Source organism: Penicillium lagena (assembly GCF_028827675.1).
Source record: "Penicillium lagena strain IBT 129212 chromosome Unknown utg000003l_segment0_segment0, whole genome shotgun sequence".
Lineage (NCBI taxonomy): Eukaryota > Fungi > Ascomycota > Eurotiomycetes > Eurotiales > Aspergillaceae > Penicillium > Penicillium lagena.
In genome coordinates, this window is record NW_026623224.1 from 2676225 (window position 1) to 2689659 (window position 13435).

Genomic DNA, 13435 nt, shown 5'->3' on the forward strand with positions numbered 1-13435 from the left:
CTTGGCTACTCCTCCAACAAAATTTTACAATCAATTTTTCCCTGGCCTTTCCACCTTGTCTAGCTATAGTATGTTATCCGGGCCTTTTTAAGTGTTTTTGTTTTTGGCTTCTCACATTCGCCTTATATATGTCACTCCCATTCTGATGATTTCGTATAGTTGTCTGCTCTCCCTGGTTAAATTTCCAGAGCGAGAGTTGTGCTCAGCCTGGGCCAGTCTGAGTTAAACAAAAGATTCTTTGGGCCTTGCGACATCTCGCTGAGGCTTTAGCAATGGTAAATATTTCGCTATGGCTGGCGGCTGTCCTTGCCGGCAGTATTAGCCCAGCTTCCGCAAGCCCAAAGCAGAAGGATTCAGTATACAACACGGGCTTTCCTGGTGTGACCTGGGATAACAGTGCTTGGACCTTGACAAGCACTCATGCCAACAACACGGACTGGTTTTCTCAGTCGTTCGTTTCCAACGGCTACATTGGCGCAAGCTTTGCCTCCACTGGGCCATTCCCACACAACTACGGCCCTCCGAGCGTCCCATATTTTAATGATCATGTCACTTTTTCCACCATCGCCGGGTTTTATGATCGACAACCGAATGTTACTTTTGCGGCGGATCCTTGGCTTAGCCAATATGGATGGGAAAGTTCCATAGCCGGGATCCCTTCTTGGGGCTCCATAGTGCTTGATCTAGGGAACGGCATATACCTTGACGGCACAACTGATGAGGCCGAGCTCTCAAATGTGACTTTGCAGCAAGATTACAAGCAGAGTATTGCCAGCTACTCCTACACTTGGTCACCGAAAAAGCTGCCCGGGGCAGCGATCGACGTTTCCTATATGGTACTGGCCGACAGACTACATCCGAATCGGGCTTACGTGCGAATGAGCATCACATCCTCAACAGCCATGTCCGCCAAGGTGGTGAACATTATTGATGGGGCTACGGCTCTGCGAACAGACTTTGTTGAAAAAGGCATGAACGAACGGTTCATTCACACGGCCATCCGTCCAGAAGGAGTGAGTAACGTGACAGGCTGGATCTTTTCCACGCTGGACAGTCCCAATGCGAACATGTCAGCTTTGCGACAGAGCACAGATGAGCCGTACATCAGTATGAGTGCCTCCACCGTTGCCCAAGAAATGGAAATAAAACTTCAGTCGCACCGACCGGTCAGTGTAGTCAAGTACGTGGGCATTGCAAGTTCCGACGCCTTTGAAGATCCCGAAGAATGGGCACTCAGACAAGCGAAGGCAGCGGTAGCAAGCGGGTTTGAGAAGTCCTTACAAGGCCACGTCCAAGAGTGGAGGGAGCTATTTCCTACAACTGCTGTTACCAGCTTTGCTGACCCGGAATCCCACCGACTTCCTGCGCACTTGGTGGACCGGCAAATCACGACGGTCGTTGCAGCGGCGATGCTGCTGATGACCAGCGTTACCGAAAATAACCTTGCCCAGGTTAACAACGCACCCATAAACATGTATGGTTTTGGCGTATGCGGGCTGCTCTCGGATTGTTACGGCGGCCAGCGATATTGGGACCAGGATATATGGATGGGTCCTTATCTTTTCGCCACGAATCCAGTCGCTGCGAAGCAGATACCACTCTCTCGAACATACTTCTACCACCAGGCACAGGCTAATATTGGAACAGCCTGGCAAGGTTCGAAACGAAACTACACATTCTCACCCGGCGCCGCCAACTTCGCCTGGTCGCAAGGGCGTGATGGTAACTGCACGGCCTTTGCCCCCTGCTGGGATTATGAATATCACAACAATGGGGACATCGTCATGGCCTTTATCGACTATTGGGCGGCTTCTGGCGACGATGAGTTTTTCAAAGAGTCGCTGCTTCCCATCACGAATTCAATTGCTACCTTCTACTCCGATCTGCTGCGACTAAACGAATCGACGGGGACCTGGACCGTGTCTAACATGACAGATCCGGACGAATACGCTTCTTTTGTTGATAACGGAGCCTACACAATGGCTCTGATGCAATACACGCTCCTCAATGCCAATGCTTTCAACTCGTACTTTGGGCAGTCACAAAACAGCCACTGGGATGAGCAAGCTTATGCTGTCGATATCCCAATCGATAAAAGCAGGAATCTGACTCTGGAGTATACGGGTATGCCCAGCTCGATATCCATCAAGCAAGCCGACGTTGTCCTCCTCACCTATCCTTTGAACAACAACAATAACGCAACATTCAGCAATCAGATAGAAAACCTCCAATACTATGCTTCTCAGCAAGCCCTGGATGGACCGGGAATGACATATGCGATCTATAGCATCGACTCTTCGGTTCTAGAACCTGAGGGATGTGCGGCGTACACATACGACCTATACTCGTGGACACCTTATATTCATGGACCCTGGTTCAAGACCTCCGAACAGATGGATGATGGTGGAGGGGCTTATCCCTTTTTCACTGGGATGGGCGGCATCCTGCAGATTGATTTGATGGGGTACCTTGGTCTGCGCTATGGTATGACGCCCGGCGACGTGCAGGTGTATCCAGACTTGCCGCCGCAGATACCGTACATGCGCTTTCCGACGTTCTATGTTTCAGGTTGGCCTATCCATGCGGAAGCGACTCAAGAACACACGGTTCTCAGACGCTCCGGGGAGAAACCATTGGCGACAGCAAACACGAAGTTTGGCTCAAAAAGCATCACCGTTCGATTGGCTCGTGGCGCATCAGACAACATCAAGACATTCGAGCTTCCACCAGGTGGCACATTAACCATTCCAAACATGAACTCGCAGACGAAGAAGAACGTCGTCCAGTGTCGTCCTGTGGTTCATTCAGAGCAAGCAAAGACACCTGGTCAGTTTGTCCAGGCCGCAATCGATGGCTCGAATAGCACGTCATGGTTGGCAGATGCCAATAAGACCAGCAGCTTTACCGTCGATCTGAGTGACGAAGGATTCCAGGTGGTCAACAGCCTCTTCGTTCAATGGACCACAGCACCCCCTGCCGATTCATTTGTCATATTCCACAACACTAGTAGTCTGAGCGGTCAGGACGTGACAAAGATTAACCTGTCCTCTGGTGCTATTACTTCCAAGTACAATCGCAGCAGACTGGAACCGAGTCTTATTCGGCAAGCCTATCAGGGATCTGTCAATATCAGCCTGGCTGGCAAAGGAGTTTGGACCGGACGATATGCAACCCTTCTCATTGATGGAAGTACTCAGCAAACGGGAGTGGCAGAATGGTCTGTACTTGTGTGATATTCCATAGGAGGCAAACAAGAACCAAGCATCGGGTATATCAACGGAAGGTTGGAGTTGCCACGGTATGTAGCCGTAAGCCACGTAGGATGCTTAAAACGTATGAAAATAGAGCGCGTAGTTGTTCTGTTAAGCATCTCCATAAGTGACAAGCTCAGTTGTCAGCTGAGACCAAATTCCTGCAACTTGAACTCAATACTGCTCTATATCTACTGCATCTGAGGTTCTTGCTCTTCGATTTGGATGCTGAGATGCTGATTAAGACGCCTGATCCACTCAAGCCCTAATAAGGCCCTTCGGTCAGCCTGCCGAGTACCATTATCTAGTCTATTGATGCCTGTGGACATGAAAGCTGGCTTTGGAGTAATGTTGTATCTTTCAACCGCGTGAAGGACTTGAGAAGGTTGTGTTTATTTTAATAGAAGAGTTGGAGGGGCAAGCCACAATGATTGAAGGCAGCAAATTATGACGATTCAAAACACCTACTAACGAGCACTTGGCCAAACTATATAAAGGCCGCCCCTCCCACTCCTCAATCCCTCTTTCTTTTCGGCCTCGTCTTTTCCCTCCCACACAGAACCCTTCTTGTCTTACGGAGAAAATACAAGGCTTCAAACAAAATACTTTTTTTCAAACTGCCGCCCTTCGTTTTCCTATAAGAACTTGTCAGCATGGCATCCGAAATCAGCACGAACAAAGTATACGTCGTCACCGGTGCCAACAGGGGTCTCGGCCTTGGTCTCACCAAGGCCCTTCTATCTCGTCCCAGCACTACCGTCATAGCCACAGTGCGCAACGACGAAGCAGCTGCAAGCCTGCACACTGAGCATTTAGATAGGACAGAAACTGGTCAGGGCAGTGCGCTGCACATCATCCAGCTGGATTTCACAGCAGCCTTAAGCCCTGAGAGAATCTTCGAACGCTTCTCCAAGACGGTCGACAAAATTGATCACATCGATGTTCTAATCAACAATGCCGGGTTCGCCGCGCCAATGCACCCCGCAACCCAAACCCCCGCCGAGGACCTCCGTGCCAGCTTTGAGGTGAACACAATCGCGCCGTTAATGGTCTTTCAAGCCCTTTGGCCTCTGCTCCAAAAGTCTCCCTCGGGAGCACCAAAAGTCATCCTGATTTCGTCATCTGTCGGCTCTATCCGAGCTCAGGAGCCCATGACTGGGGGTGCATATGGACCCAGCAAAGCAGCTGCAAACTGGCTAGTTCGTGCCCTACATCTTCAGAACAAGGATAAAGGGCTCGTTGCAGTTGCGCTTCATCCTGGTTGGGTTCAGACGAGGAATGGTCATTTCGCTGCGAAGGAGTGGAATTACGCCCCAGGTCCGCCGGATACGGTGGAGGATAGTGTGAAAGGTATGCTAGAGGTTATTGATAAAGCTACAAGGGATACTACCTCGGGAGAGTTTGTTGCGCAGACTGGGGAGGTTATTCCTTGGTAGTGACTATACGCGGAAAGAGACCCGTCAGGCATTCCTGGTGTGGCTCAATTTGACAGTTGTATCTTCAGCTAGGGCATTACTTAATTATAACACCAGAGAACACTTATTTGAATACGATATTTTATCCATAGCTATATACATAGTATCCAGCAGGGTTTAACCGCCATAAAGTCTGTCTATCTTACAGGGCTGAATTGGTTATAGCAACTATTTAATATATATCCCCTTCAAAGAAAATGGAGTGGCCGTCTTAGCCGATTCGTTGCTTTCGCCTGACCCAAACCTCCTTGTCATCACTCTCAGAAATCCCATCCGTCGATGATATCCGAGGCTCCCGCAGCTGGACCTCCCATATCTTCAGCTTGTAGTTTCCGCGATCTGCCTGGCCCGAGAAGATATCAAAGGACCATCCGTGCTTAGGACATGTAATCCCAGCACTGAGAGTGATGCCAAAGTCTTCAATGTCGAAGACATTGCCCTGAGAGAGAGGGAATGACGAATGCGGGCATTGCTATCCAAGGTTCAGCTTGATCCGAGAACCTGACCTCAGATATATGACCCATACTTACATGATCAACGGCGTGGACTTGCCCTTTATATTTAAACACGAGAACCTGTTCCTTCAGATCCCCCGGCTGGTCAATGTCCGCTTCTACCGGAGCCTCGGGCGCCTTTGCCTTCGTGGGGATGCGGAAAGCCTTGCATCTTGGGGCGATCCGATAGGCGTCCTTATCCAGGTCGAGGTCTGGCAGTGAGGAAGCAAGGCCAACCGGGTGCCAGGATGAATCGGCCCGGAACTGTTGTCTGAAGGGGTTCATGTCATGAGGGAGGTTTTATGTTCGGCGCAATCGGGAGGCGTTCTATGGAAGTTCTTTTTTTGGGTCTTTCCCGGCCCCACCAATCACCGTGGGCTGTCTTATCCATTTTTGTCAATGTCAGATCCGTGGGTGTGCTCAATTCTACTTGGTGATCAAATAGGTTTACAATGGAGAATAAATCACTGATTGAATATGAAAATTTTGTACATGAGTAATGTCTACTTGATGCAGTTGTACAAAAACAAGCAAAACGAAGCCCATCTGTCGTACAATACCATAAGGCCCTCCTCTGATCATCCCATAAAAATAGACAGTATGCAGCATAAATCTATCACCTAAAAGACATCTAAGCATATCAAGCCTGGTCGCTCTTTGTTTTCGTGAACCCAAACGACTCCTCCAACCGGTCAAGAAGCTCATTCTCCGATCCGGAAGAGTAGGAAACTGATGATATTGAGCGAGTTTGTCTTCGAGGTATATTTTCTGGCAGAAGCCGGCCAGCAAGGAGCGGCGATGCACTAGGAGATTGTCCCTGAGAGGTATTTGACGAGATTCCGCCTGAAAATTGCGGTGATGCAGTGGCAAATTCAGATTCAGCAAGCGTTGCGTTTTTCCGATCATCATACATGCGATCGGCTTTCATTTTGCGCTTGGATTCCTTCGTGACCATAACAGCTCGCTCATTTTTGACTTTCTTTGCTCGTTTGGGGAGGGAAGCAGGCACTGCTTTGGCGGCCAAAGACTTCGCTTCTCTGGCAGCAGCCTTTTTGAGGCGCTTCTTCTCCCTTTTCGCGGCCTTCCTGTCCTGCTGCTTTTGCAGAGATGCGGCAGAATCGCCCGTTTTCTCTGTATCCGCCACTAACGCAGCACCCTTCCGCTCCTTCTTGCGTTCCTTGGCACGCAATTTCTGACGGGAGCGAGCGTCCATAGAGTCAGTGGTGGGAAGTCCGTGGGAATCGGTAAAGAGGGCAGCGCCGCCGTCATCATCCTCATCGTCCTCTTCCTCCAAGGCTTTCTCTGTTTCCCAGAAACTTGGATCCTCTTCCACTGCTTTCAACTCCAAGATCCCTTGGTCTTCGAGCATCTGCTCGTTCCAGACTCGGAGGACTTTGCTGACATCGTCGTGGCGCGATAATGCATCCAATGCACCGAGGACCTTAGCAAAAAGCCGCGATTCATCGATGTTTGGGTTATTCATGAATTCCGGGATCTCGAGGATGTTGTACGGTTCTTTGGAAGCTTTCAACTTGCTGTCGTCAATTAGGACTGTATTGCTTTGGTCCCATCTTTGACCCACGGGGAGATGGGTGAGGAATCTCTGTTGTTCCTCTCGCATCTTGCTTTGAGTCAGGTGAGCTTTGTTCGAGGAGCTCCCCGCTGAAGGCGGTTTCGTTGTTGGGTTACTGTCGATGGGCAAAGTGTCACTGTCAAGAGTCTCCCTCGGGTATTGGATTTGGATAGTTGGGTCCCCCCACACCATTTCCAACTTTTTATAGACCTGAATCTTGTTGTTATATTGCGCACGGCTGAGGTTGAACTTGTCGCGTCCCCATTCTGCTGCAAGCGCTTTCCGCTTCTTGCCCGGGAATAATTTGTCGCAGACCGCCCGTACAGTCTGAGGTTGTGAGCTGGACCAGATCATAACCGTGTGTTTCTTCAACAGCAGTTCCAGGAAGCGATCCAGACCATCTCGCCGAGCAAATGACGGAGGAAACTTGCGCGCTTTCCGGTAGATGAGGGTGCCGTTGAGATCCAGGATGACTAGAAGGGGACGTGGCGAGTTGCACTTTTGGGGAGGCAGTGATGCCTGTGCTAGGTAGCCCTGGTCTGGGGTAGGGACCTTGACAGGCGGCGGCCCCGAAGGCTCCGGGGTCGAAACAGCCGTCGTGCTCATGGGCTGGAAAGAGCCCATTTGTTGGTAGGGAGACATGAGAAACGGGTTCATGTTCATTGGGGTTCCCATCATGGAGGAAAAAAGCATAGGATTGAAAGAGGGCATTGTCGGCATGGCATTAGGACCTGGGTGGGGGGGATTCCATAGTGGAACGCTGAACGCGCCGAAGGCAGTCGGGGACTGGTTCGGTGGTTGCGGAGGCAGTAAATTTCCATAGTGCGCAGGCTGTGAGCCTGAATTACCCTGGACATTCGCATAGGTACCGTAGGAGCCCATATTGAACTGGTCGTATTGCGGGAACGACGAAGTATTGCCTCTCGGTAACTCTCCTTCAACCTCCGCATCCCGGTTCTTACTCGGGAACGACATGTTCGGATTCCAAGGCGATTGTTTCGAGAATTGGTCATCCGACCCGTTACCAGTGAACCTTCGATTCATGTCTGGTTCATTATCGTATGGCAATCCCGTGTTGGAAAATGGTGCACAACCAGTTGCGACAGGTGCCGGTTTGAATGGTGTGGAGTGACTCGAGCCAGAAGGTGAGATGGAATAATCATAAACGACAGAAGACTGCGCTGAGACCTATGGAATCCCGAAAGACAGGCGATCAACTTGCGATCATGTGGATCTATCTGGGGGTATCAATCACCAACCTTCCCGAACTTAGGCCGGACTAGGGCGCGGTTTATTGTCAACGAACGATGGTAAGTAAAAGACCAGGGAGGCCGCAGCGACACGAGAAAAAGCGGGGCCATCCATGAGCGAGAAAGAGTGAAGAGTTGAGTTTGTGGCAAGTCAGGAAAGACCATAAAATTGTCGAGTCGGGGAGGTTATCGGGTTCACCGCCTTAACTGGCAGTATTTTTTTCTTTTATCGCTTCGTTCTTCTTCCCCGAGTCCTACCGTATGAAGACAACATGCCTATCTCGGACTTACTGAATCGCCGTGTGCGCGCACGACCAGAGGAAGAAGACGAAGTATACTCGGACGCATCTGCATCTAGCGAGGAAGGCCTGGAGAATGACGGAGAATTCGATGATGCCGACGTGCCATCGCAAGACGTATGTGTCTTTCGGCTTAAGATTTATGGGGAGATAATAAGTTAACCGACATTATTCTCAGTCAAACGAATCCGACACTGCGAATGAAGATAGTGACGATGGCGACAACTCTGATCAAGATGCAGCCGAAGAAGACGGCCTGAGCGACGACAATGATGACCTTCAAACCTCGCTAAACAACATTTCCTTCGGAGCCCTCGCCAAGGCACAAGCATCTATGGGCCCCAAGAAGCGCAAGAAGCAACCGACAACCTTAACCTCCACCGAAGAATCAACCTCTGCCCTCGACGACATCCGGGCCCAGATCCGCTCCGCGCGTGAGCAGAAGCGCTCCAAAGCCCAAGAGGACAACCCCGCCTCCACCGAAAGGAAAGAAAAGAAACGCTCTTCCAAGCACGCCCCCATGGTGCAATCCTCCAAATATGCCGTCTCCCGCAAGCGAACAGTAATCGAGCCCGCGGCCGTCGCCAAAGCGCGCGATCCCCGCTTCGACGCCGCAGTCATGGGCCACAGCGGGGCAGGGAAACACTCCGAAGCAGCAAGCAAAGCATACTCCTTCCTAGACGAGTACCGGGCATCCGAATTGAAAGATCTCAAGGAACAGTTCGCCAAGACCAAGAATGCACAGCAGAAAGAAGCGCTCAAGAAACAGATCCGGTCTGCGTCGGATAAGATGCGCGCTATGGAGGCACAGAAACGTGAACGGGATATTATTGCCGACCACAAGAAGAAGGAGAAGCAGCTTATTCGCGAGGGGAAGAAGAGTACCCCGTATTATCTGAAGAAGTCGGATTTGAAGAAGCAGGTTATGATGAAGAAGTATGAGGAGATGGGGTCGAGGGATCGGGCCAAGGCGCTTGAGAGGAGGAGGAAGAAGATGGCTTCGAAGGAGAGGAAGAATTTGCCCATGGAGCGGAGGGGGTTGGGTGGTGGCGGTGATGAGCCATCGCCGGGGCATGGAGCGAAGCGTAGACGGTTGTCATGAATGAATGAACAGATAGAATACCCGTGGAAATAATATTTACATTCTCGAGTCTGGAGATGATATGTGACGATCGTTTTGGATTAATCATAGGAAATCATTACCACATATAACACAGTGAGCAAACGATGCTAATAATTCATGCCTAGCAAAGTCCAAAAGGTATCGTATCCTGCGATAAATCGCCCAGAACGCCATAAAAACGCCAATGCAAGCAGTTCGGAAGTAAAAAGATCAAGAAATCGCTCCCGTCAGGAAGTTTTCGTAGCATAGGCTGCTTCAATGATAGATATAGAACATCAAGGTCATGCCTGCCGCGTCAATGACTGGGCAGGACTCCGGAGATGCCCTCAATTGGGCGGTGTATCTCGCTTCGGCTATAAGCTCGAGGCTGGACGAGTATGGGTTTTTGGGATTGTTCAACACGGCAGTATGGGGCAAAGTTTACCTCGTCATTGTCCGAGACCAGTCACAACCTCCTAGGGGAGTGTGCTGGGCAGTGCATTGAACAGTGGCCGACGGTGAAGCTTACATAGGCACTTGAGAACCCTTGGTCGCGATTGTTTGTCGGTATCCACACCTAGGAAGACGTTTGTTTGGAAGTCATCGGCGGAGCGATTCCAAATCACGAATGGAACAGGTCCCAGGCTCGTGCACACAAACCCAAGAACTCTTCCTTCTTTCTCCTCTGTGCTTCGGGAGAATCCCGCCCTGCACCAAAAGGACCGTGAAATGTGGCATTTGGACCAACGTTCGCCGCTGGGTTGGGTCGAGGATCGGGACCACGCCCTAGCGGCGGGCTGCCATTGTCCTGTTCGTATTCGCTTCGCGGACGACGGCGTGCGGTGCTATCGGCCGATTGCAGGAGCATAGGGGGAGCAGGGGCCGCACTGGTCATCGGGTCAGGACCCAGTGGTGCAGTTTTGGGGCCGGCGTGGGCGTGTGGAGAGGGCGGGGTGGGTGGCTGGTGTCCTCCATAGTGAACGATTCGAGGCAGTAATTCTTCCCGGCCACCAGACAGCTCTTGGACGGCTTCTTCGGCAGAATGATACTCGCGAGGTCGGTTCGGAGTTTGGGACATGGGCAGACCTGGGGAGGGTTGTGGAGCCAAGTTGTTAGATTGCGATGAGCCTTGATAGAAACTGGAGCGCCCAGGATCGCGATCACGGGAACCCAACGCATCAGATCCAAAAACATCGGATAGCGGAGGAAGACGGTTGTTTGTTTGATTCGCGTTTATTTGATGTATGTGGGAAGCTGAGCCCAACGTTGGACTTTGGTTGACCACATGGCGTGTCAACGGCTGCGGCCGGTAACCGGTGAATGTCGCATTCAACGGGGCAGATTGGATAACGCGCTCGTTCGCAAATTGAGAGGCAGATGGGGGGACAATTGACAGACCCGGCGGGGGTCTCTTCTTGGAGCCGGTCCTCGGCAATCCGAACGATTCGGATGGCTGGATTCCGTCGGGGCCGTCATCTTTGGCTGATTTCTGGAGCCGCGATTCAATGATCGATCGCTGCTGCTCTCGCACGGACATACTCCGCTGCAACTGCTCTCTCATGACCGGATCATGCGTCTGGAAACCGGGCGACAGACATGCCAATCCAACATCTTGCATACTAACTCCGTCGCGAGCCGTCATGGGCCCGTTGGGGGGGCGAACTGTCAAGCCACTGGCAGATGGCAGACTAGTAGAGAGGTCTAACTTCCGAGGCCGAGGTCGGGTCTGCATCCGTGGCGACGACGGTGGTTCCTTTTTTACTGTGATCCGGGGAGGAGGGTTGGCATTCCGGGATCTGAGGCCCAAATTATCAGCACTGGATCTTTTCCCTGGTGCAGCATAACTTACGGGGAAATTGGGGCTTGTTTGTCAGAAGGAGAATCTTTCCCAGCCGAGCCATCTTGCGAAGTTGTCGACATTCGGGACGGTGATGAGGCAGACGGGGCGCTGGGACCCGGCGGGGCCAAGGTCGGGCAATTCTTTGGGCTCGGGTTGCGAGTTGTATGTGGTGAGGATAACGGAGCCGCTGTCGCGGATGCAACTGCGGTCGACATGGCTGCCGGCAGGACAATACCGGGAGACCGCGGACGGGATCGCGATGGCTTGAGTGAGGAGGAGAGAAGAGAAGATACACGCAGACCTTGGAGGGGCCGGGTCAAACGTGGGATCGTCCAGGAGCTGGGGGCGGGCAGTTCGGTCGGTATCGAGCGCACAGGATTTGGGGAATTTGCGATGGCCAGCACACTGCCCAACAACACCAAACACGATCGATCAGTGAGGCGTTGAGAGATGCGGGCACGGCGGTTAGACGGCAGACAGGCGGCAAGAGAGAGTGTGACGAGGAGGAGAGGTACAGATCCAGGGCGACAAGCGAGAGAAATGGACCGAGTAGTGGTTTTGGGGGGAGGGGGGTCAGGGCAAGGACGGCTAAGGGGAGAGAAAGAGGGTCTGGACCCAGAGGAGGTGAAGCAAGAAAGGGGAGATGGCGGTAGCAATACCTGGTGCCTGTAGAGCGTAATGGTGGTGAAGGAAGTACCGGGTACAAGCCGGTGGAGTCCTGAGACACAAAGTGAAACTGGCTAGCATTATTAGGCCCCTGGACGACCTTTGCAGCCTGCGACCGCCAGCGTTCGAGGGAGGCAAGGAACCCCACCACAGCCCCGGGATCCTTCCGCTAGTGGTTGCAGATGTGATGCGTGATTGAAACAAACAATTAAATTTTATTTAGTTCTTTCCCGGGCACGACTGCTACACTGGGTGTATGTATACGACTGGACTCCGAGACTAGGACACCACGGGTCTCAGACATCTCCACGATCGCCCCGGTGGATCACCTAGTCCTACAAATAGGTAACAACCCAACCCTGATATCATCGCGATCGGTTCGCGGCCGGTGATCATCAAGAATATGGCGCTGCTAGTGGGCGCTTAGGGACCGGCTAATGCACGGACTCGAACTATTGGTGCTGTCTCACGCCACTGGCCCCTGTCTCAAGTGGTGTCCTGCAATCACATCTGGTTACCCACTGGGCCGCTTCCACGTTCGCACACGGACCAGATATCGGGCTGTCAAGTCCCAACTCCGTTGAACTAGAGATAGAATCAGGTGACTTGGGACCCTGGTATAATAATGCCGCTGCCTGGCTGCCTATTCGGGAAGGCTTGGGGCTGTCTGACTCTCACCCTGCTCTCGGTGTTACTCACAGCAGACCCAGTAGAGAAGTGGACTTCACACCACAATGCTGATGAAAGCCGAAGCGAATACTGATGAGGTTTAATAGCGCCTTGACTTACATTCTCTCTGCCTTCTAAAGAATTGTGCTGATCAGGGCTCGTGCCTCTATACGCCCCCCTCATTACGGGATTTCCTAAAGGATGGTCCCCAGAAAGCTTGTGCGAGCAAGGGACGCACCAACTTAACAGTCAAGTTCGAAAAGAGTTCTTTTGGTTCAGCCTTAGCTAAGTACATTATCAAGTATAAATTTGATCTACGCTAGGTGATTTCACTTAATTTATAATTAATGTGAAACTAGATACTTCATGCGCCAGGAATGCTACCTCATCGTCTTAATAATAAGAAAAGGACCGTCCTTTCTCTGCAAGAATGAGACTTGCACAATTGTGGCACTTGATCTGACGAGCTTCCATGATCTTGAGAAACCTCGAGACTGATGGAAGGTTGTTTACGGGCAAAACTTTCGAGAAGCGGTTTTCTATAGATATCTAGTGCTGGACATAGATTGGCGTCTTACATCCACGTCTGATTGATTGGGGATTCCCATGTAGACAGCCCCAACCATCTGTTCGAGAAGAACACAATAATAATAATATCATAATTTATATGATATCTCACCCTCCCTTTCCACAGTAGTCTTAGCCATCCATCCAGGATAGGAAGGCGGTGTGGCGACGTTAATCGATAACTAGTAACCCACTTTTTTTCTCGATCAGCTTCATTCATTATTCACCTCACTCAGTCTCTGCGAGGGC

At 51.4% G+C, this 13435-nt stretch overlaps 6 protein-coding genes across 6 annotated transcripts; 3 read left to right on the forward strand and 3 right to left on the reverse strand.

Annotated features, from left to right (window-relative positions):
* Positions 1 to 272: 272 nt before the first annotated feature.
* N7510_006276 (uncharacterized protein) lies at positions 273 to 3233 on the forward strand (the record flags this gene model as incomplete). The annotated part of the gene is made up of 1 exon (XM_056978202.1): positions 273 to 3233. One exon carries the CDS (start codon positions 273 to 275, stop codon positions 3231 to 3233), a length of 2961 nt encoding a protein of 986 aa, XP_056834234.1.
* A 671-nt stretch (positions 3234 to 3904) lies between these two features.
* On the forward strand, positions 3905 to 4687 carry N7510_006277 (SDR family oxidoreductase; the record flags this gene model as incomplete). The annotated part of the gene is made up of 1 exon (XM_056978203.1): positions 3905 to 4687. The coding sequence occupies one exon, from the start codon at positions 3905 to 3907 to the stop codon at positions 4685 to 4687; it is 783 nt and encodes a 260-aa protein (XP_056834235.1).
* Positions 4688 to 4937: 250 nt separating this feature from the next.
* N7510_006278 (Rieske (2Fe-2S) protein) lies at positions 4938 to 5505 on the reverse strand (the record flags this gene model as incomplete). Its single annotated transcript, XM_056978204.1, has 2 exons — positions 4938 to 5198; positions 5257 to 5505. The coding sequence occupies 2 exons, from the start codon at positions 5503 to 5505 to the stop codon at positions 4938 to 4940; spliced, it is 510 nt and encodes a 169-aa protein (XP_056834236.1).
* A 355-nt stretch (positions 5506 to 5860) lies between these two features.
* On the reverse strand, positions 5861 to 7837 carry N7510_006279 (NIF domain protein; the record flags this gene model as incomplete). The annotated part of the gene is made up of 1 exon (XM_056978205.1): positions 5861 to 7837. The coding sequence occupies one exon, from the start codon at positions 7835 to 7837 to the stop codon at positions 5861 to 5863; it is 1977 nt and encodes a 658-aa protein (XP_056834237.1).
* A 478-nt stretch (positions 7838 to 8315) lies between these two features.
* rrp36 (putative pre-rRNA processing protein) lies at positions 8316 to 9444 on the forward strand (the record flags this gene model as incomplete). The annotated part of the gene is made up of 2 exons (XM_056978206.1): positions 8316 to 8459; positions 8521 to 9444. 2 exons carry the CDS (start codon positions 8316 to 8318, stop codon positions 9442 to 9444), a joined length of 1068 nt encoding a protein of 355 aa, XP_056834238.1.
* Positions 9445 to 10066: 622 nt separating this feature from the next.
* On the reverse strand, positions 10067 to 11499 carry N7510_006281 (uncharacterized protein; the record flags this gene model as incomplete). The annotated part of the gene is made up of 2 exons (XM_056978207.1): positions 10067 to 11240; positions 11294 to 11499. 2 exons carry the CDS (start codon positions 11497 to 11499, stop codon positions 10067 to 10069), a joined length of 1380 nt encoding a protein of 459 aa, XP_056834239.1.
* Between the last annotated feature and the right edge of the window lie 1936 nt (positions 11500 to 13435).